This window comes from Papilio polytes, unplaced genomic scaffold (genome assembly GCF_000836215.1).
Source record: "Papilio polytes unplaced genomic scaffold, Ppol_1.0 DF822067.1, whole genome shotgun sequence".
Lineage (NCBI taxonomy): Eukaryota > Metazoa > Arthropoda > Insecta > Lepidoptera > Papilionidae > Papilio > Papilio polytes.
Window position 1 is genome coordinate 8,247,187 of NW_013527137.1, and position 24,834 is coordinate 8,272,020.

Here is a 24,834-nt window from a genome sequence, read left to right on the forward strand (position 1 = left end):
ATCTTATACAGATAACATAAGAACAATGGTATATCTTTGTTTTTTATCTTCAGTTTTCAATTTGTTTTGTTCATTTTTGACAGATTTAGTTTTTCTCTTCGCTCGAGCTGTGGTGGTGTCGGTTGTCTCGATAATTTTCTTTTCTTTTCTTGACATAAAACAGAATGATCCGTAACAACTTTGCTAAAATCTAATTCCTTGTGTGTATTGTGTTTAAAACATTTAAAAATTTGCACAGAGTGCTTGCAGTGATTTGTGCATTACAATGGCTCGGCTTACGGAAGAGATGGTGATCGCACGATCCAAGCAATCGGATTTATATGCGATAAAGAAACTCAACTGCTGGTAAGTAAATTGTCATGAATCAGGGTATACTGGTAGTGTTAGAAAGCACTTATGAATAATATCTGAACTATACTACCGTGCATTAACCTTATTATCGCGGCTTTAATTTGGTCTCGTAATTTTTCTTCATTGTGTGGGAACTTCATTGTTTAATCAGCTGTCTTGCTACAAAGAAGAGAAACATAAAATAACGGCGATTATTAAACCTTATTTTCTTTCAATCCATTATGAATCACGTTGTTGATTGTTGATGCGAACAAAGTATTATAAGTAAGGCCCTTAAATGTACTACTAACTATAAGTTTCACTGTGTATTTTTCTTATATTATAGCGTATTTATACAACTCTTAAGATTTGAAGTCTTGATACTGTAATTTTTTTATTTAATAGTAGCTATAAATAATAATTGTAATCAAATGTTTCAATATTATCCATTTGTCCATGCGAAATTAAAAATTGTAAAAAAATATAGACTATGCTACTCAGTGATAATGTAATTTTTTACTGAAGAAAGAATTTTTGAAATCGCCAAGATTTTCAATACATACAAGATTTTTTTTTTCCTTTTTATAGTGTAGATGATTAATAATTATTTCCACAAAATAACTCTTACTACAAAAGCTAGAATAGTACAAGATTGTTTAGAGCCAACTATTTGTATTATAATTTGCTTCTAGCAAAAAACTATGAATGAGCCATTACATTCCCCAACAGATCAGAACAAACATTTGTGTAATATATGACTCAGAATGTGTAGGCATTCATATACATTTCTTACAAAGCAATATCAATATTACTTTCAGTACTACTTTACAATCTTTTGCATATTTTGTGTAGTATGTAAAATTTTGAGTTACATTTATATAAATGTAAATAAATAACTTCTTCTTTTAAAAAAAAATAGAAAAACCTTAAAAACAGTAATTCATTATCTCAGCATACTTAATTCAGTTTTATTTTATTTTATACTTCTACAAAATCTTATTTATTAATATGAAATATTTTATTTAATTTGAACACAAAGACCTCGACAATATTACATAGTGTGTTGCTCGTCACCTCATCTCAACTAAAACTATCTCTGACCTCCTTTCTGTATGAATCACAAATAAATGTTACCACACTGCATCGGTAAGCTCTTTGTTATCTGTTGTGACATATAAGAGCATTGCTTCATTTATTATACTTTAACTGATATGTTTTTATAACTTACTAGCTTTCGCCCGCGACTCCGTCCGCGTAGAATTAAAAAAAATAAAACAAAAGTAGCTAATGTGTTGTTCCAGACTATCCTTTACGTCTATATTAAGTTGCTTTGAAATCCGTTCATCCATTTAGGCTACAAACTCTAACAAACATCTATCCATCTAAACTTTCGCATTTATAATATTAATGTGATAGTGTTGTGGATAAAATTTGCAGGAGAAAAATTATCTATTTTTTTATTTCCTAATTTAATTTTTTATTTCTGTAAATGTATTGCGATATGTCACCTGTAAAATTAATACGAAATTATTTATTTTTGCTTAAATCTAAAAGACTGGCACAAAGAAAATAATCCTATAAATTCCGAAAGCATGGATAATGTATGCAACAGTTTGGTCAATAAGACCAAGTTTAAAGTATTAGAAATTTATCTATTGCTAGTATTTGAGTTGCTTATCATAATCAACACTACATTCTCTACAACTTTACTAACAACTGCTGATAACATTATCTTATCAAACTTGTAAAGTATCGTTTTCGCCCAGTATATGATGCATGATGAGTTAACTATATTCATTGTAAACAAAACATACTAAAAACGTTTGTCTAAAGAATTACTCTCGAAAGTTAGAAACATATAATGTGTTTTTATTTTTATTTCTCATTATCTACATATATCTGCCATTTAACTTGGCACATCAGAAACATGAGTACTCTTATGTCCAAAGTGCCAACTCTATGACAGTTACAATCTTTGCTCTCCTACAATTGCGGAATCTACCAGTGTTCCACTTTAAAAGCTATAGTCATTTGAACATTGCGCAATTCTCGTCTTAGCTTTTAAGTACATGTTTAGGAACTTTTTGTGCAAAAAAATAAATAAATAAACATTTTGCAGGCATTGAGATGACGACCTGGAACAATATACAATAGGACGCAGCTTTTAAATGTATCTATACGAAATAATGATAAACGGCTTTTGTTATTTTGAACCATTTTTTTTTATTATTCCGTCTCTTTTAGTAGATCTTTCTAAAGTAAATTGTACATCTTCTTGGTTGAGATTTATCTCGTAGCAAAGAACAAGACAAGTTCTCTGTAAGTGCAACACCGCGGATTTCCACGACTGTACGTTTAATAAAATTATCATGCTTCTTTTCTTATTGATACAACTTAACCGGACTTATTGAGGCAAGTTTTTATACGCGTTTTGTCGTATTGTTCAAGCTATCCTTGTCCCTGTAAAAAGTTACCCTGAAGCCGGTAAGTTTCGATCACAACTCTGACATGGTCAGTAAATAAAATTATCCGTACATTACATTTTATTGGTCCAATAGTATTGGAATTTGTTGGTCTTCGCTCGCAACTTTTAAAATAACCCATAATTTAAGTCCGTTAAATATTGCAGAAAAAAATAAATAATTTCTTATAATTTTAATTAAATTAGTATTTTTAGAAATAAAATGTATAATTAAAAATAATATAAGAATCACAAAATATAATAAAAAAGCTGTATATTGGCGCTTTAGACAACACACAAAAAAGTATTCTCACGGCAAAACGAATACAGATTTAAAAAGATATGACTCATTTCCGCAAAGAAGGCTTTATACATTGATATTGTCACAAACAAAAATAATGACTCCGTAACCTTGCCTTGTTCAGTAAGAACAATATACCTACATACAATATACAGATAATTTACAAGTCGGAATAAGTTAACATAGCTTTGTAGTGATGAAAAAAGATTTATAACATTTTTACTCAGGAAGTTGTCGTATTAAAAACAAATAAAAATAAATTAAAAAGCATATTACGTAATAGGAAACTTCGTAATTTTCGAGGATATATAAAATAGAACCTGTCATTTGTCATGACCTTTGCGTAAAAAAATATTTGAATATGGTTCAGAAAATATGTCGGTAGTAATTGATCTCGACTAACATCAAAATAAAGAACCCTTTAAATAAAATGTATCATACTTGCATCAGTAATAAATACTTGCTTAGCTTAGATTCCCCTTATAAAATTACGTGGTTGCTATTAAAGACCTGCAAGGTCACGGAATGCCAGCATTATGTTTCACGTCTCGTATCGCCGTATAAGGCACAGATGTGGGTGGTTCTCCTAGTATGGTCGTGTTGATCGTTGTTCAGATTCGAATACTCATATACTATGTGGGAATGATCGCTTAAGATTGTTTTCGTTGTTTTTATGATAATGACAGCCTGTTGATGTAAGTTAAACTACCATTTGTTTTATTAAGAATGAGCTGTTGCCCGCGACTTCCTCCGCGTGATTTTAGAAAACATACGAACTATATAAATAACAAAAAGCTACGTATCCCTCGGGAACTTGACACCTCGGGGATGAAGCTTATCCCATATATACTCCAGACTTTGTTTTACATCTGTGCCAAATTTCAATAAGATATGTTGAACCGTTGCAGAATGATCGAGTAAACATTAAAAAACTAAACTAATGAATCCCAAGGGAACCGTAACTTATCCCGGGATAAAAAGTAGCCTATATGTTCTTCCAGACTATGCTCTAAACCTGTGTCAAATTTCATGGAGATCCGTTCAGCCGTTTAGGCTACAAACGCTAACAAACATCCATCCATCCATCTAAACTTTCGCATTTATAATATTAGTTATTCGTACCTACAGTCGCTTAATTATTGTTTTAGTATTATATTTTCTTTAACGTTGAACCTTACATCTATTAAGCAGTGATTTACCTCATTGTATCACAACAATAAGAAGTAATGTACATTTAAACGGTTTCCGGGTTCATTGTGGCTGGGCCCGGCGAGGCGTAAAGTTAAACTTGACATTGTGGAGACGAGATACGGTCTCTAAGGGGCTCGTTACCGTTGCTATCGATCCAGACGGTAGCTATGAGTTCACGACCTCGTACAGCTGCCGTAATCTGGTTATATTTTTAAACTGAACTTACACCAGTTGTGTACGATTTTTGTGAACTTTGTTAGAGCTAATGCCCCAATGCGCTGTAGAGCTAAAAGCTTCAAAAACATTGTAAATAAACGAAAACCAATGAATTAAGCGTACTACTGTTTAGATTTCCTTAGACAATGTAATATATGAAAAAACTACCATAAACCTTCTTTGTGGCATGACTAGAATAAGATATCCCGAACATTGTTTAAACGATTCAATTTGGTTAATGACTTTAGTAAAAATGATAACTCGACTTGAGTATCAGCCTGCAGAGATAAATAATGAACTTTTATTAGTTGTCATAGTTAACTTTCTCGTGCGAGAGTGAAAAGTAATTCTACCCTCATCGCGTTAAGAAAATGTAACATTGACTCGCTTTCACTAACCACCGAAGCCTGGTCTCTTACATACTAACTTTCATATAAAATATAGTATTTATAAGACAAAATTATAAACGAAGACCTGGTGCGACTCTACATGAGCAGGATGAGGTAGGGGAGATGATGATATGATAAAGTTATGATTTTAAAGTATCGATTTTTAGTGCCTTATTTTTTGTACAATTTATTTAACAAATTTAACGTGCATTAAACTTCAGATAATTTTGACGGTTATGGATTTATTTCGTCGTATAATATGCAATTATATTATAAAAAATGGTACGTCAGACGTGCCTTGGTGGGGCATTGCCGCGCCCAAGGAACGAAAGTCTTTCTGGTTGTTTCAAATTCTACAAATACTATAAGAAGACTTGTTCAGTTTATTGGAAGCTGGCCAAGCCGCCAAGCAGTCTCCGTCGGCTAGCTCATTGAAGGCATTTGGTTCAGATCCCACCATGTTGTTAATGTGACTAGATTTACGATAAAACAATACTTAAAAAGACAAAAAGTATGGCTATATGTTTGCTAATGTCAATTTAAAATTCAGTAACTAATATGGCTGGTAGCATTTTTCTGTCGAATTCTTTATATGGTGTAAAATTCGGATGAAAGCTAGCTTTTTGGTTGATCTATAAAGTAACCCATGTACCTGTTACTTTTACTCAGTAGCTTACCTTATAGCTGTTTGTGGTTATAGCTGTTTTGTGATACCCGTTTCCCGTGAACTGTGTCACGTGAATTGGTAACAGTAAAGAGAACATTACCATCATACAGTTGTACGAAATGGTAGTGTACACACTGATAGTTATGTTTAATATGAAGTCATAATTTAAGGGTTAGGTAAAACTACTGTAAGATGACTAATATTTCGTTAAAAATAGATTTTGATTATCATCAAGTGGCCCTTATCCCTACGGAGGGTCGGCACAGTATGTGCTGCTCTTCCATACATCTCTATCAGCCGTCATATCTGAATCCACTCCTTTCTTAAGCATATCCTCTTTCACAAAATCCATCCATGCTTTCTTCGGTCTTTCTCTACCTTTGTAGCCACTCACATTCAATCTTTACACTTTCTGGTTTATGTCCCCATCGTTTCGTCGCATGTTCATACCACGCTAACCTTTTGCTTCTCAATTTCTCCACCACTGGCGCTACTTTAATTATAGATTTTGATGTCATAAAACAAACATGTAACAATCAGAGTGTAAACGCTTTATATCCTATTCGATCAATATTATATTTTTAATGCAATAATATAGAATATTTCTAAACTAAAAGCATGTCTTTGTATGTAAAAAAACTAAGTTTGAACAAAGGTACAAACGACCAATGTGTTCAATTATTTAATGTTGACCTGAATGTTACAAATCGATTTATATATGAATAGCTATAAAAAGAAATGTTACACGTTACTGCATTCGAAGAATTGTAATATCAATATTTGAAAAGACCGATCCGAAGACAAATGATCCGTATTTGACACTTACATTAATTTGTTTGATGGTGTTAGGATGACCATAAAACCATTTTTGATAAGATTATGTTGACAAACAATTTTTGGAGCTTTTTTACATTTTTTGTAGTAAAATAACAACACACATTTGTGTATTTGATTAGATAATTGGACTGGACTATGGTTGTGATGAGTCGATTGAAAAATGTAGAAGTTTTTTGAAAGTTTTGTGCGATAGTGAGTGTGTGCAAGTAATTTATGCTATACATAATGCCAATACAATCTCGATCGCACATGTATTGCATATGCATGTAACATATAAAGTGCATCTCGTAGTTCTCAGAATAACAAGTAGATATTATATAAAATGTCTTGGGCAAGTAAATGTTTCAGGAAATTGTGTATTTAAATCTAATGATTTTTAAGTTTCTCAAAATGATTTATTTTTCAAAACTGTACTCTAAATGTATTAAAAGTCTCTTGAACATTATTCGTAGCTCGTGACCAATTAACGACTCTGAGTACGCATTGGAGGGCTATTTAATTAACGATCGCGATAATATGGTGATGGTTTTATAAACTTTTATATGTACGCGGAAATAATTGTAAATCGTGGTTACCCTAAGTAAAATGACCACAGTAAACGAATTTCGGTGTGACCATAGTTTGCGTGCGACACGCGATGTGGATTTTCGTTCAGCCACGATGGAATCTGGCTCTCGTTAATCACACCTGTATAATTGCAAGTAATACATATCTTAGTTAAACGTTAGTTTTTTCCCAATAATTGACGTTAACTGAGCTATTAGTAGAGTTTTCCGTCGCGGTATGTCGCACGAGGTATGTGACTTCTAGCCAATTTGAAATATTTTTATATGTTTTACCATACGCCATACTCCATACCTCTAACTTATAATAATACTGTAAATGCGAAAATTCAGATGGATCTATGGATTGTTGTTAGAGTTTTTTGTAGAGAAGAACATTGGCATTTCTTCGTGCAGTTGCTGAAGTTGTAAAAATGTTTTAATCTTACTTTGCGTATAGATAAATGTAATATCTAGCTGTATGCCAGGCGCATTGCTCCGACCTCCTTTGTCGCTATTTCTAATGTATTTATATTGTTACCATCTTCCATATCGTGCACAGCTGACTGTGACGTCAAACAATTCAAATATAAGAACGTTTGCAGTAAGTTATCTTCAAAGTTTTGTTGCTTGTTTGATAATTACTGGCAATTCAGAAAACGCGGCGACTTCTTTGTTAATGGACATTGGTCGGCACTCCTACGACTAAAATTAACTGGCAAAGAAATGTAACTTTGCAAACAATTATTTTAAAAAATAGTATCATACATTTGTGGTAAGACCGTGCCTACATTCTAGGAGTGGTCCATTTAACTAATGAAAGACTCATTTTTCTAACTGAAAGGAAATTATCTGCTATGCCATTTTAGTACTTATTAACAGGGAATTAAGTTCGTTTTCCTTGTATTTGTGGTTTATAATTTATGTAAAAAATAGCTTTTTCTACATTTTCATACCATTTATGCCACGTATGTAAGATTGGGGTTGAAATTGGTGACATCACTAGGTGATACGGTACTGTTGGGGTAAGCTACCCCTAGGGCATTGCATTCAATATTAAGGATGAAAGTACCATGTGTACTTGTATTGTGTATTTGTAGATTTTACCTATACTCGGTTTGATGTTATTAAAACGCATTATACAGGAATTAATTAACATAAATTTGTACAAAAATGTATAGTTTGTGATACATAAAAGTTATAAAATCGTTACTAAAGTCAGAGCAGCAAACGATATGGCACTTATGGTCGTAATAATATACTAACGTTATGATCGATTAGTGTAAATAACAGTATCACAAACATGCATGGATATAAGGATGTTATAACCTTCTACGTTTGCTTGATTAAAATTTACATAACTCATTAAGATCGGCGGTCCACCCAGTTTTAGAAAACCGGTATGGTGATAACTTTCTTTTTCTCGACACGACAAGATGGATTTGTGAATCATAAAAGACCATTAAAATATCAACACTTTTACTTTTCTATAAGACCCTGTTAGTTTACAAAATCTTATTATGAGATAGTAGATCTATAATTTTTAAGCAATATTTGGATTTAAATATTCAATTCAGCTACCGTGTATTAAAATTTAATTGCCTGCTGTTTGAATTAGTTTGAGGCACGTATTTGTAGTATAAAGCTTGCTTAGGCGCACAGTTCTGACAACGAATCCGGTATTAATAACGAAGTAACCGCCCGAGCCGAGGCTCCTGTGGAAACCCTCGAGTTTAGTTACCCATAATCGAGGTTTAGGCTAAGCGCCATTTGCGCTCGGCTACCTCAAGCTCGGTGAATCTGTAAATGTCTCTTCAAGGCAATTCAGTGACAAGAAAAAAAACAGTTATGACAGTTTCGACTGAAGAGTCAAACTGTTCAGTTAAAACTGCGTGCTTTGAATATAATTCACTGGAGCATTATTTTTCGTGTGTTTTATCTAATGTAAACAGATAGTAATCTGAAAGCATCCTGCATGTAAGGTTTTCGCTAGTTAATTTATGTTAAGAATTTTCCACTCTATATACTCAAGGCAATGAAATCATAGATGTTAACTAAAGTATAGTAAAGTTATTCTCAAGGTTATTGTTCTTAATCATAGTATACGTTTGTACTTATTAATAGACATGAACACTTGAGATATAGTTTTCCACATGACGAAGTAAATGTGTTAAGTGCACCAGATTTTAAGTGCTAACCTCCTTAGAGCATCTGCAGTAAAGAGAAAGGTGTGTAAAATTTGCTTGCAAAACTCGTGAAAACCTTGCTGTGTATCTCCTATCTAAAATTAGATGTCTACCAGTACTAGCTTGTATATTAAAAAGGTCTGTCAGCAATGGCATGGAAATAGTTAAAACAGCTGGGAAATGTTGAGCTCTTGTTTTTTTTATATTTATTCTACATGTTTATGTTTGACCTAATTTTAGTATCGAATGGGCAACTCTACAGTTAACCCTGACACGTTTTAGTTCAAAGGTCTTTTGCATTTAACTTGAAGTTGTTATTTTGACTTCGACAATACTTTAAAATGTTCGCATTTCTAAGACATTTTATATTGGATTTTCTTTTGTTTTTCGTCACTATAACTGTTTATCTTTTGTCTGTATAAATCTTCTGCCAACCACATTTTGTAGTAATATACTTTAAGCACGAGGAAGTGTAACAGATTATAGATAAAAAGAAACAAAAAGGCATCGTTTTAATATAGCATTCGTAACATGGGTGACTGCCCCAGCTTGACACTATTCCAATTAAAAATAGACGTTTTCGCAACCGAACGGTGTGAGTAACACGGGGATATTTATTTATATCTAAGCTATATCTGACAAACTAGTTATTTTATGCAACTGGCAGTTAACGGTTTTTAAAATAATAAATAATTTTATCTTCCAAATATTAGTATGGATCTGATTGGTTCTTATTGTTTTCTTTAAATATTGATTAACTAATTTTAAACCCATTTATTTAGCCTTTGGAAAACTATTTTTGCACTTCATACAAAAATTATAAATGCGAAAGTTTAGATGGATGTTTGTTAGAGTTTGTAGCCTAAACGGCTGAACGGGTTTCGATGTAATTTGGTATAGATGTAGAGGTTGGTCTGTAAGAACAAAAGGCTACTCACTTTTGTTTTTTTTTAATCCACGAGGACGGAGTCGCGGGTGAAAGCTAGTATTAATAAAATATTGTACATGCGATACCATACTAATAAATGCGACCACACGATTTAAAGAAGGTCGGTCAATACACAATTTGTAAACTTATGTCCATTTTATTTTTTTAAAGTACTTATTCAATTACCATATTTGTGTAATAGCAGTCTGAAACGAGTGGATGGCACTAAATATAACGGCACGCGGTATACCGTACTTCTGCTAATATTTTACGTACTTAGACCTATTAGATACACACTATCTAATTTTACGATGACAATATATTTTGTGTTTTTAAATAAAGACGATAAAACAGCCGCTTAAATTGTAAAAAAAAAAAACTTTCATCAAGTGATGCTATTTAATAGCTTTGAGGTCGGCAGTTATTTTAAATTTTAATGTAGATTATTAATATTTCATTTGGTTCACAACTTATTTCTATTTTAGCTCTAACGGATAGTTAAATCCGTTATATAAATGCGACCATGACATAAAAAAAGACTTGCAAACACCACATTAGGCAATTCCTAATTCTGTCTTACACGTAGTTGGTGTTGTCCATTCATTAAGATTTAAAAGGAATTACAAGTTTTATTCAGTTCAATGAACTCGTGGTTTTGAAATGATTTAATATTATTTATAAGTTACTAGCTATCGCCCGCGACTCCGTCCGTGTGGAATTAAAAAAAAAAACAAAAGTGAGTAGCCTATGTGTTCTTCCAGACTATCCTCCACATCTATACCAAATTTCATCGAAACCCATTTAGCCATTTAGGCTACAAACTCTAACAAACATTCATCTAAACTTTCGCATTTATATTAGTAAGAGTAAAATATCCAATTATTTTAGATTGGATGTTTATTAGACAATAACCAAACCTAATTACGTAGACTTTGGTCTTTGTTAGAAGCGGAGTATATAGCAATATCATTCCATTAAAGTATTACGTAGGTATTACAACGTGCCTATATACCATAACTAGGTGCTGTTCCCGACTTGGTCTCCGTGAAATTAAAAGATATAGTCTATGTTACTCACAGAATTTTTGAATTCGTCCCAGTAGTTTTTGAGTTATTTTAATAGACGCAAATATACAAATCTTTCCTCTTAATAACATTAGTAAAGATGTACCCAGCTGTAAACGATGTGACTTATATTCGTGTTCATTATTAATAAAACCTTGGTCTATATTACATTGTAGTTGAGGTTATCATATACCAACAGGTAAATGACCTGCTGTACGTGTCCTCTTTATGAAAAAAAAAACATACCCAACGAAGGCATGAAACGTAAGATAAACCGCATCCTAGATAATATTTCAAGATCCACCAATCACGCATAAGAACAGGTTGAAATTACAGACGACTTTAGACGGTAACAACTTCTTCGACTATGAACTCCTTTGAAACTCTCTTATATTATCGAAAATTCTAAGGTCATAGATAATGCAGATTCAATAAGTTCCTTTTTTATGCTTGTCTAAGTATCCGTCACTAACCACTCGCAACAGTTACATGTACTGACATAATTGCCGGCGCACGTAAAGCGCCGACTGCGCACGCGCATCGAATCGCAAGCAAACTTAGTACACGCAGACGAACGGCCTTGACGTGCCTCTGTCACGAATCATGATATTCTCTTGTCAGATGTTGCCATAAATTTCTTGTAGTTTACTAACTCTATTTCTGAATATTTATTTACTTGTATTATGTAACACAGCTGAGATCCAGGTCGGTGTCTCACGCATGGTGATATGTACTCTTTTTACGATTTTACGTAAATTCTTATCTAATATTTTTTTTTGTTACCAGGGGCGCAGAACTTGGCGATGTTAGCCTTCTGAGACAGATGCCCAACGTCGAAGTCTTGGCTTTTAGGTGAGTATTTAATATGTGAGTTTAAACATTTGTTTTTAAATTACCAAAGAAAAAAAAACTCTTCCTGAGACACGTCAGTTATCACATGATTAATTGTAATTACTACACTTATAAGTAAATATTTATTAAAAACAGTTAAGTCGACGACATTCTTTGTCTTAAACGTATAAATTACGCATTTAATTGTACAATCAAAGCAATTAAACCGGTACACTATTTCTATGTATGTAACATATAAAATAGGTAATTCTACTACTAAGAAATACTTCTTTGTTTTAATTTCCGCGTCAATGTCTTAGCTAAAATTTCTGGTAAATCTTATTTGTTAATTATTTTGCGTAACGCGGCAAATGTGTTCTAATATAGATAAGTTTCTAGCAGCGATATTTTGATGTGGCATTACACATTACCAGATTTTTTCCATAGTGTTGATAGTGAATAGTGTTGAGGTCAAGTATTGGAGTTCCGACTCAGTGAGCACGGCGAGTAGCTTTGCCGCACTGCGTCTCACCGACAGTTATATTGGATTTGTATGTTAGTCCTTGTGCCACAGTATGCTACATCTACTCGCCTTGACCCTTTCACATATTATACTTTATCAAGAAAACGTTCGAAACTACTAATTACTAACCAATTTTAAGTGATATACAACATCTGTCCAAAAATATATCGTCATCCTTCTCTGTTTCATGAAGAAAATGAAGATAGAAATATATCTTAAAGTGTGTAGACACTGGAATCTCATTTGTTTTAGTCATTCATAAAATTAAAGACACTTTCACGATACAATCGTGTTTACAAAAGCTATTTGAAAAGTTTTAATGAAACAATTACGATAAAAGATTTAACCACTTAACATTTTCGTTTTCACTATGACCTCTTAAATGACTATTGTTAATAAGTTCAGTAAGCATTACGCTGCAAAAATGGATGGGCTTTCGAATATTAGCGAGAGCGGTGAAAGGAAACGATCATAAGTCCGAAAGAGTGCTTATCTCTGAAGATGCGGTGGCATCATTAAGGCTGCGTTTACACTGCAATTAATGTAATTATTTTAAAGAAATCTTACTAGTGGGGTTTTAAGCCATAAATGATCTTTGCTTTATTCTATGCACTATGTGTTTTGATGCAATTCTATTATATTTTTGCCATTAGAAAACTTTAGTTGTTTAAGAAACGTTTTATATCGGTGTTTCGGCAGTGTAAACGCTTAGCAATTGGAGCGCCTCACCGCTTTAATCGCGGGTCATTGTCGCCCGTTGAAAGGATGTTTGAATCATACTTTGTTCTTTATGAAACGTTCATTAGCGCTAACAAGCGGGCTATTACTGTACGCAGTCGTGACCGTCGGCGCAAGGCGTTAACTCTCGTTTTAGATTTTTTTATTTGTCTTACGTGAGAAGTCTTAATTTATGAGGTTTAATTAATTTAGGCTTTTTGTAATAGAAGTAGAGAAACGAGATTGGCTATCTTAGTAATATTATAAATGCGAAATTTTAGATGGATGAATGGAAGTTTATTAGAGTTTGTAACCTAAACCTCAACGGATATAGATGTAGTGTATAATATGGAAGAACACAGCAACTTCCATTGTTTTTTTAATTTCACGCAGACAGAATTGCGGGCGAAAGCTAGTTAATTCTAAAGTACAATGCATCGGTATACTACGCATTGGGTCCTAGCATTAGAAATCTGGCACTTCTATATGAGGGGTGTGTACTTTTAAACTTCTCGTATGACCTTTTTATTTTTTTTTATTGTGGCCAAGCTACGCATTACAATATCGCCTGCCAGTTGGAAACAGATAAGCCTATTTATAAAATTAATTACTGCAGCTGCACTATAGTGATTCGTATGCACTAGGGTTTCACGCCTGGATTACGATCAAATCTTATTATCTTGTTAGCAGTTTTATAAGGGATGAGTAAAAAAATTAATGTAGTTTACGCTAAATAAGTTATACTCTTGTTTAATGGATTACTTCAATGTTATTCTATTATGATAGCTTGCAAGCTTCTGGTACTTTAATAATTGCCTAAAGTTGCATATGGCGGAGAAAAACTGTGCATGTGAAGTATAATTTTTATATTGCTAGTAACATATAATCGTCTAATTTAATACTAATACTCATTTCTGTTAGAATTAATTCGTTCATTTATAGGAAAACTGATACATCAATATGTTTTCGTTTGAGTTTTATAAAAGTCGAAACGTAAATACTCAACCTACTAGTATCTTACGACTGCAAATGTCAACATTTCAGCATACATGATAAATTTTTTTGACCTTGTAGGATCGACATTGAAGGTCTAAAGCTGGTTATTATTCGAAATATGCAATGGTGAACCTGACCAGTATTTTTGTGGTTGTTTTTTTTTTTATTTTAAGAACAATTATTTCCGGACATTATTGTACCGGTAGCGTAGTGGCGTGGATAATTCCGATTCGAGTGGAGAGCGTAGCTCCGTCTTCAAGAATAAACATTGAACCCATTATAGTATCACTTTAATCTGTTTCGCTTTCCAGATGTTTTTTATTTATTTATTAAACCAGTGCAAGTATACGAATATTATATGAAATTCTTGTCACCTATTTACATTATTATTTTAAAGTAACTGTTGCTCGCGACAACGTAGCTTTCTAATAGTGAGAGAATTTTTGATATCGGCCCAGTAGTTTTTGAGTTTTTTCAATACATACAAAAATAAAAATCTTTCCTCTTTATAATATTAGTATAGAAAACAACCACAAAAAGTATGTTTATAGGTGAATTGTGATAAAATCTGTTAATCAATGAAACTCCTTGATTTATCCAAAAGCTAGGAGAAAGTGGCAAATAAAATTCAACGATTCGAAATGGTTATAGCATTTTTAATATTCGGAAATAAATCATTTAAAATATTTTAGAAAGTTCTTATTAATAACATTTAAACGAAAGGTAATAATTTAGGAATAATATCGCTAGCATCTAATCTATACAAATCTTTCCACATTTTAGTTTTGTATTTTTGTAAGTATTGAAATAACACAAAAACTGCTAGGCTGATTTTTAAAGTTCTTTCACCGCTAGATAGGTAATTTATCTGCGAGTAACATAGGCTATATTTTCTCATTTTAAGCGTACGGAGTTGCGAGCAACAGCTAGTTATATGTTTTGTATAGGCAAATCTTTGTTGCTGTGGAAGCTGACGTTAATACACTAAACAAATGAAAAAATAACCAATTTCCTGTATTACGGCATTGTAAGTCCGTGCCCAATTAGAGCGTGGCCCACCTTACCCAACTGCGTCGGTAGCGCGTTTGTTGTGCAAGACAGCAGTCGTTGATTCACAACGGTATCCTTCAATTCAAACACTAAAGTTTATAAACAAAAGGTCATGAAGACAGAACCTTTTATGCTAAAACTTTAACAGCTAAAATTCATAAATTAATATCGTTTTCAATCTTAACTGTGATATTAACCTTTTTCACAAAAATGTTTTCAATCTCTGTAATTTTTCTTTTGTGATAAAAGCAATATTAACTTATTTTTGCCATTAGTTTACTAAATTGTCTTTTAAATCTCAACAATAGAATTGATTTGTAAGACCTTGAAAGACTGCACGTCTCGAAAATTGCAACACTTTTTTTTACATTTTACTTTAATCTAAGAATCAAAAGGTTTCTTTGTAAATTTTACAGTGTCATTTACAGTCTAAAAATGCCTATATTTAACTTTTTTTTCTTTAATTAAAATATGAGTAGATTTTTGTTAATCTACTAATATTTCCTTTAACCAATCTAACTAAGCTCTAGGCTTGTGCTAGGAAAAGGTTCACGACAACAGTCGAATGGCGGGATTCGAATCCTCAACCGCAAGATCGGTAGTGAGTACACCAAACCATTAGGCTATTGGCGCGTAAAATTATACGTATAAGCATTGAATAGTAATATAAATAATGTTTCGCCTATTTGAGAAGGCAAGTCTAGACGGAGTATTGATTCTAAACTATGTATTATGTACACAGATTGTATGTATCGATTGCCAGACATATGCTCTTTCAACTAACTACTATGTGTATTTCTAAACACACGCTACAGTACTTTGTACTCTTTTCATGTATTTAATATCTTGTTTTGTTAAAAGTGATAACATGTCTTGTAGCAATTATGATCTTTTTATTTACTATCCTTTAAAATATATATTTACGAGACAGGCTAACGTCTTAAATCATACTTCATACTAATATTATAAATGCGAAAGTTTAGATGAATTAGAGTTTGTAGCCTAAACGGCTGAACGGGTTTCTATGTGATTTGGTATAGATGTAGAGGTTGGTCTGGAAGAATACATAGGCTACTCACTTTTGTTTTTTTTTTATCCCACGCGGACGGAGTCTCGGACGAAAGCTAGTACATAATATAGCAATAAAATTTAACTAAAAACAATTTTTTACTGGTTTCTTTATATTTAATGTTTCGATTGAAAACTAAAGTGGAAGACAATGGTTTTGTATACAACTGGTAGTGAAGTTTGAATTAATTACAAATTCTAGTTATAACTTCCGTCTATAACACCGTGTCTACAAAACTTTGCAATGTTTAAAAAACATTTCCGTATTTACCATTATTCGAAACACACAGACATACTTCTAGAAAGTTCATTTTTTTGTAATTCTTAGTTTAGACGTCAAAACTTGCAAAAATAGTTTTTTTTGTCCTCTCATTCTCTTCAAAAACGGAAAACAGAACGAAAACAACAAGACAACAATATTTTTGTATAAGAGAAAACCACGGTAAAGGTACACATGTACAATAGAATGATTAATAAATACATTTTTTTTAAACATAAGTAAACCAGCGCTTGACCACGACTCCACCTAACCTAAGTGAAGACGCGGCCGAAGGATAGAGCGCGCTACCATAATAAATGCCGATTCACCCTGCTCTTGAAGGCTATGTATTAACGTTTATGTGTTCCACTGCTTTCAGTTTAAACAAGATCCGTACATTGGGCGACTTTGCCGGCTGTCGACGATTGCGGGAGCTCTACATACGCAAGAATGAAATCCGCAATTTAGCAGAGATCCGACACCTTAGGCATTTACCGGATCTCACCAGTCTCTGGCTGGATGAGAACCCCTGTACACAGCACCCGGAGTAAGTGAACTTATACAGTGATGTACAAACTTTATAAAGGCTCTCAATTCTGTATACAAGATCATGAGCTCGAGTCCGTTTTACATTTTTTTATTTCCTTCACGATAAACCCACTTGATTAATAAATTGGTACTACAAGCCACTATAAAGTTCAACACTCAAAACTATTGTATCTATACCAATATTATAAAGATTTGTATTTTGCATTTTTGTATGAATTTTACTCACGTAAAAACTACGGGCCGTTTTTAAAAATTCTTTCACCATTAGAAAGGTAACTTATCTATGAGTAACATAGGCTACATTTTATTACTATTTTCTAATTCCACGTAGCAACCGCTAGTAGTCCATAATGCTATTGCATTGATGCAAAAGTTGCCATAATGATTAATTTTATTAGCTGTTCTACGAGACTTCGTCACCATAGAAATAAAAAAAAAATCTAGTTTATAACAGCCAGTGATTTTGTACCTTTCTAATGGAGAAAGAATTTTGAAAATAGCTCTAGTATTATTTGATGTTAGATGTATTTCTTAAGATATATGTTTTTATTTTCAGATACAGGATGACGGTGCTAAGGAATCTACCGAATTTAGAGAAGCTCGATAATGTAATTGTACAACCTGAAGAGGTATGAATTTACTGCATTTAAATAGTGTAACTGTTTTTGTGAATTTGTATGTCTTTAAACATCTCGATGACAATGTATCATGCTTCAAGGAGCATAGCCTTTTAAATAAGATAAAATAATGCTAGTTTGTTGGGAGAATTCATATCAGATTTTACTTATCTAAATCTCTTTAAGACATTCATAATAAATCCTTCAATCATATGGCACGTATTATGTAATTGCGTTAAGAGGAATATTCTTTGTTAGGTACAAGAAGCAATGAGACGAGGTGCACATATACCTGACTCCGACGATGAAGGGTACCCACAACAGGTGAGATATACTTTTATTATTTTACTCCATTAAATGTGTGAATTATTGTTAGTAGTAAAACGACAATATTCTCTTTTCTTACCCAAAGTGAAAACAAGATGCAGAGATTTATACTTCACAATATGGTCCTTGGAGTCAGATAAAAACTTGTCTGTAATGAAATATCTGTGTACCTTTTTAAATCTCTGCCATACTTTCGTTTAAAGATAAGTTAAGCTGCTTAGCGAAGATTTATCTTCTAATTCCACACTAAGGGTCTTCCATACCTGATATGTAGACTTATATCATCGCTTTATATTACAGCAGGAGACATACGGTCAATACAGACGACAGAGGTCGTGTGAATCTAGTCCCGACAGAGAACCGGAGCCTTACTACGGTAGACCAGCACAGAGACATGAACAGGTATGAATTATTTGTTACTTACGGACATTTTTATGACTTTAAAGTTGTTAGTTTCTGTTGAATTGCTCTTTGCTACTGGGAATTTGGCTACGCAATACCGAGAAAGGTTTTCTTTTTAAACTTTATTGTATGACAGTTGCAATGCGTGTACGATAACATAAGACGTGCCCCGAAAGTAATGGTCCTGTTACTTTCTAATGTTATAACTATGTATCTTTGACGTCATCGGATCGAGGTCTCATGTTATCGTGTACGCGTAGCACGGAGCTTAGTATGACTACTTTAGTCAAATTCTCTGTATTTTCGCTATTACAGTGCATTATCATTTCATGTTAAAGAAACCGGTGTGCCAAAAAGAAAATGTCAGAAATGGACCGAATCACGCTAAACATAAGGTTTATTATTATTTTAGCTATTTTATGTTGTAATGCATGGGGAGTGCTTTTTATGCTGTCGGTACTTTAATTTCCGATATGTGTTGTAATTAATGCATCATGTAATTTTGTATATAATTATGTTTTTAAATGTATTTGTATGTATGTCTATTTTTCATGTTCTTATAATCGATGTTAGTGCCATTATTTTAAGATTTAAAAATTGAAATGGAAATTCGAAATTAAAATCTTACTACCATTTTACAAAATACTTGAAAAATATAAATAAGCGTTTTTTGTGTTAGTAACATTGCTTATTTTTATAATCCGGACTAATCAATAGAAAATATCAATTTTTGTCGGGAAATTTAAAATGTATTAATCCGATTTTAAAAATCATTCATTAATAGAAACCTTTTCTACGGAACATTTTATTTATTTTTATGAAGAATGTATCTGTCGTGGGTTGCTATATAAAATAATGTGCTCTAAGTGTTGCCTTGCTAACGTACATTAACAACTAACGTGGGGGCGCAGGGAAGCGACGGCTCGCCCGACGGAGGCTCCGAGCCTGCGACGGAGCCCCCGCGATCAGAAAACCACCAGGTTCGTGTTTGGTCTATAATCATTACTAGCGATTGTCCAGTATTCAAAATTTTACTATGTTTAGTTAAATAAAATAAAAAATTGTCGTAAATGTCTTAGTTATATTATAAATACGATTATTTGGAAGGATGGAAGTTTGTAAACTGCTCAACGAATTTCGATGAAATTTAACATAGATGTAGAACATAATCTGGAATAAATCATAGGCTACTTACTTTTTTTTTAGTTCCACGCAGCCGGAGTCCGGAATATAAATATTGTTTCTCAAATTCTCTTTAGTAGAAACTCTTCAATCTATTTCTGTTATAGAGATGTTTAACTTTTTTAACTAAAATCTTCAATTCTTTATGTATAACTCTTGTATGACTTATTGTATAGAAGCTATTGCTAAGCTGTTGGTGGAGTATATATGTTGCATGTTTGTTTAGTATAGCAACGCATTAACTCTTCCTTAGATGTTTCAATGGTACGACGTGAGCGTTCAGGCATTGAATATAAATTTTAACTTTATAGGAAGAAAATAAAAGATTTTGAATTTCAATCAAACTTTTAATAATAAAAGCAGGGTGATCTTTAATAATAAAAAAAAATTAAGAAGTGTGATTCCCTTCTTTAAAAATACGTCATATATGGAATAATATGATTTTTATAGACCGATAAGATGTAGGTTTTATATATTTTCTGATATAACCAACAGATTGGAATATTTTAATTTGAATTTCAAACACAATGACATTTAATTATAAAATAGTTTAAGTTAAGTAAATATTTAAACACGAGTTATGTACATTAAATTGACAGTTTTGGACATATGGTTAGGGTCGTTAAAAAGTATGGTTGTTTACCAGTTAAGTTTCAATGCGGCAATAAATGTATTATCTGTTTGCAGCCTTGCCCCCTATCGCCTACCCGACGGGCCCCCACTCCGGAACCTGATGAACGATACGAGCACCCCGCTATGACCAGCTCACACTATGAAGTAACATATTCAGATTTTCTTAATAATCATCAAAACATACTTTGAAAGTTAAAAGACAGTTTAACACGAGGTGTAAGGATGTGCTTTTATAAAAATATTAATATTTATAAATAAGTATAAATGTAAATATTTTTGTAATTGTAATTGCAATCTACAAACGCAGACAGGTGTACAGGTACCTGTATGTGTTAGTGAATTGCGGCTGTTAGTAGATTGCAATTAAACTATCTAAAATACGATGTAATTACAAAATTTTGGAAATATATAGACTAGACATAGGAAACAACATTTTCCCACCGGTAACTTTTTTGTACTGTAATATCTCAACATTTGACACGACGAGACTCTTCTCGGAGTTTGAATTTTTTGTTTGTGATTTTGACTATAAGACACCAGGTAGCGCTGGTGAGATTATGTCAAAAATGTTTCAAGTGTCAACTATGACTACTCTCTATATTTTTGAATCTCTAAATTACGCACACGTATACTTAAACGCGTACGTTACGTCACAAAAACATGTTTTATTGACCAGGAATATAAAAAGACTTACCATATCGCTGCAAAATATAGAATTAATTCCTTTACGTAACTTTGGAGATTGATGTAATATAAATGCGCACATTAGAATGCATTTAAAGAGCTCCTAAGCCAATTTTTGAAGTCATAAGTCTTAAATATCACTTCATTGTTAATTTAAACGCACGTAAAATTCGTAAAACATAGCTACATTCGAGATTCACAAGAGCTTTGTATTGCAGACACGCACTCGCCCGCGCTCGCCCGACGCCGCCTCACTGCGCCACTCTGTGTCCGCTCATAATGTTAAGGTAACACCGCACTCATAGTCATTAAATGTCCACTAAATCCAGTAATGTAGATATATGACATTTGAAAATGTCATCATCAAACCCTTATCTTACGGAAGGTCGGCATTATGTGCTGCCATACATTTCTATCAGCCGTCATATCTGAATCCACTCCCTTAAGCATATCCACATTCACACAATCCATACATACTTTCTTCGGCCTTAATCTACCTTTGTAGCCATACATTAAATTACCACTTTCTGGTTTATGTCCCCGTCATAAGACATTTGAAAATGTACCATAGTCTAATGATATAAATTTTGGCCTTTAGTGTCCGGCCATTGATTCCGACAGTTATGGCCGATTATAACAAATTTTAAACTTTATTCCGCTTATAATCTCACGAACGTAAAATTTTTGCGCGTAAAAGCGTAAATGTATTGCAAATATTAAATGCTTTAATGCCGTTAGTCATACAAATTGTCATACACCAAATTCATTTAATGGCTGATCATGCTATAATCATTACGTTATTTTTCATACAAATACACATTTTAGTACTGTTATTGTACATCTTACATTATAAAGAGGAAAGATTTGTATGTATGGATTTTTGTATGTATTTAATTCACGTAAAAACTACTGGGTCGATTTTAAAAATTGTCTCACCAATAAAACGGTAATTTATCTGTGACATAGACTATTTTTTAATTTCATGCGGACACAAGTCATATTTACTTAAGAAAGAAATAGGTTTTTAAATAATTATTATTAATTTGTTTTTCAGGAGTATACATATGCAGCTAATGGTGAATGGAGGCATTGCGGAGGTGCGGCTTCAACATCCGATAGGTAACAACTTAATACAGAAGTTCGCGTGCATCTTACTAGTATTATAAACGCGCAAATGAATGGATGGATATTTGTAAGAGTTTGTAGCCTACACAGCTGAACAGATCTTAATGAAACTTGGCCTAGATGTAGAGGTCTAGAAGAATACATAGGCTACTTATCTTTGTTTTTTTTTTTAAATTTGAAGTTGAAATGACAACTAAGGCCTTTTCAATAGAAATAGCCAGTAGGCTGCCTACCATTGCCATTGCAATTTTGCGTCATTACTGCTATTGGCAAGTTTTTGTCATTTTCTAGCATGAAGCCTTTTTCTAATTTAATCTCATTCTAAATTAAATAGCGTGAAAAGAAAACGAGACTTGTTTAAAAATATACTGTGTTTGCTGACATCCTACATAACACAAGTTTAAGTAACATAGCTTAAAGTGAACTTAAATTTTGGCGTAACGTTATAACCTAAATCATAAATGTATGAATGTAAGCTCAGTCATGTTTTATGTAATTGTTTTCTTGTTTTGTAGATCAGAAACATACCAAACACGTGAGTGGGAGCGAGAAAGAGAAACGGAGAAGGAGCGGAGAGAGAGAGAGTACCCGTCCGCGGTGATGGCGGAGCATCGCGGCTTCACGCGGCGACCTGTCACCAGAGTGAGTCGATAGGAATAGTACAATTTACTACAAAATAGTGATATAATATTATAAAGAGAGATTCGTATTTTTGTATGTATTGATATAACACAAAAACTACTGAGCCGATTTCAAAACTTCTTTCACTATTAAGAAGCTAAATTATCAGTGAGTAACATAGGCTATGTTTTTACTTTTTTAATTCGATGTGGACGAAGTCGCGATCAATAGCTAGTAATATCTATACAGTTAATAAAATTGAACGGGAATACTATAAACCATTTTTACTCGCTAACGAAGTTTGCGGCGCACCGGGTTTTCGTCCTCCAAAGCACTCTGTCATCCGTCATCTCAGTCATCACTCCCTTCTTGATCGTCTCCTTTCACGCAATCCATCCATCTCTTTCTAGGTCTACCTCTACCGGTGTACCCCGCCACATTCATAACTAACGTCCGTCCATAATATAATTTAACGAATTTAGTTTTAAATGGCGCAGTGTGCAATGTCACATAGGTTTAGGTCCTGTCACACTTACTTGTAAATTATCTGATAATAATGCAACGTGTAAAATATGTGATTGAAATATCGGATTTCGTTTCTCTATCTAATAGCGACGTCATTTTTAAGCTACCTGAGCCTCTATCAACCTGTAGTGGGACAGGCCCTTAGAGTTTCAATATATATGGAAATAACCCTATTACTAAGGATTTTTCCTCCAATCGTAGTTAGCATTTCGTTTTTTGATATTTCAAGTTTATACAATTCTCTTTTTCTTGTTTCCAGAATTCGAACCTACTATCCGCCTTGCTGTGTCTTGTCAAAGAGCTCGACTACCCGAGCCTAGAGGTAGCAGAAATGGCTGTAAGGTAGGAAAAATTATTATTTATTGCTGGTGATAAGTAAATTAACACTTTTGTTAGCCTATAAATACAGACTTCCGCACTTTTTTTTACTGTTTTTGTACTTTTTTAACAGACTTCTAAAAGAAGGTGGTTCTCACGTCGTCTGTAATTTTGTTTGTATTGGGGCTGACTAGCTGACTGATTGCTACAATATCCCTTATTGTCTAAGTAATTTAAGGGATTATTTCGTAACTTTTTATTGTTTTTGGAAGGCGGTATTGTTTTTTATTCCATTAAATCATGGCTAAAAGGCACTTAGTGACTAATATCTGAATATTCCAGATGTCGTATGGACGAGTTGGCGAACAGCCAGTGACGTAACGCCGACGCCAAATGCTAAACACACCGATGACACGCGACTTGCGACCTTAGCTTCGACAACACAAGGCCGAGAATAGCGTGCGGCTTGGTGACAGCACTGGCGTTAGCTTGCTATGTTGGACTGTTGGCCCAAACATTTGTAAAGGTGCCCAAACACGTAGTCGATTTTTAGAAATATCAGGGCTGCGAACTATTTTAATAAATTATAATTATTAATTTGCCTAATATGCAATAATTGTGACTTAATTGCCGTAATAAATTTATAAAAATAATGAAAATGGCAATATAGGTTTTAACGGCAGGAATGATTCGTTGTATAAAAAACATCACAATTTTAGAAACGCTTCAATAGCTTTAATAGATTTTTTAGTGCTTAGTAATTAATGAAATATCACTATTAAATTAAAAAATTGCCTAAATATAACTGTTAAGGTTAGGCCTGCAAGTTTGTAAGCCCTGATTATACAATGCAGTAAATTGCAGTACAGTTAAAAAAATATCTATGTACATAATTCGTATATATAAATACGCTTTAATTGTCTAATTTTAGATCTGTGCAATTATAATCATAAATCAAATTAATTTTCGCCTATTTGGCGAATAATATTATTCAACAATCGTTTGATCAAAATTGTCTATACTTTTTTTTCTATTTTTTATTTTTCAATGTCCATGGAATTGGTTAAATGTTGAGATGCGGAAAAGCTTTAATTTTTTTTTCCAAGTGCTATTTAACCCACTTATAACAATATTAAAAAACATGAAATAATTGTTCAATAAATATATATTTATAAATGTATACTACTTATGTATAATGTATACTTAATATTTGTTATTTGTTAATATCGTTGTTATATTTTTATCCGAGAAATAATTACGTTTTTTAAACCAGGGGCTTCCAAAGTCCACTCCGC

General features: G+C 33.0%; 1 protein-coding gene across 4 annotated transcripts; it reads left to right on the forward strand.

Moving 5' to 3' along the window:
• Nucleotides 1-84: 84 nt before the first annotated feature.
• On the forward strand, nucleotides 85-24,682 carry LOC106107346 (protein tilB homolog). Of its 4 annotated transcripts, XM_013288169.1 has the most exons (14): nucleotides 85-345; nucleotides 11,899-11,964; nucleotides 16,936-17,103; nucleotides 17,662-17,734; nucleotides 17,981-18,046; nucleotides 18,350-18,451; nucleotides 18,790-18,846; nucleotides 19,363-19,431; nucleotides 20,321-20,410; nucleotides 21,169-21,237; nucleotides 22,005-22,069; nucleotides 22,591-22,717; nucleotides 23,481-23,563; nucleotides 23,882-24,682. In XM_013288169.1, exons 1-14 carry the CDS (start codon nucleotides 266-268, stop codon nucleotides 23,913-23,915), a joined length of 1,149 nt encoding a protein of 382 aa, XP_013143623.1. In that variant the 5' UTR covers nucleotides 85-265; the 3' UTR covers nucleotides 23,916-24,682. The 4 variants fall into 4 exon arrangements, with proteins under 4 accessions (XP_013143623.1, XP_013143625.1, XP_013143624.1 ...); XM_013288171.1 differs by lacking the exon at nucleotides 19,363-19,431; XM_013288170.1 differs by lacking the exon at nucleotides 18,790-18,846 and having other exon boundaries at nucleotides 23,882-24,681.
• The last annotated feature ends 152 nt before the right edge of the window (nucleotides 24,683-24,834 follow it).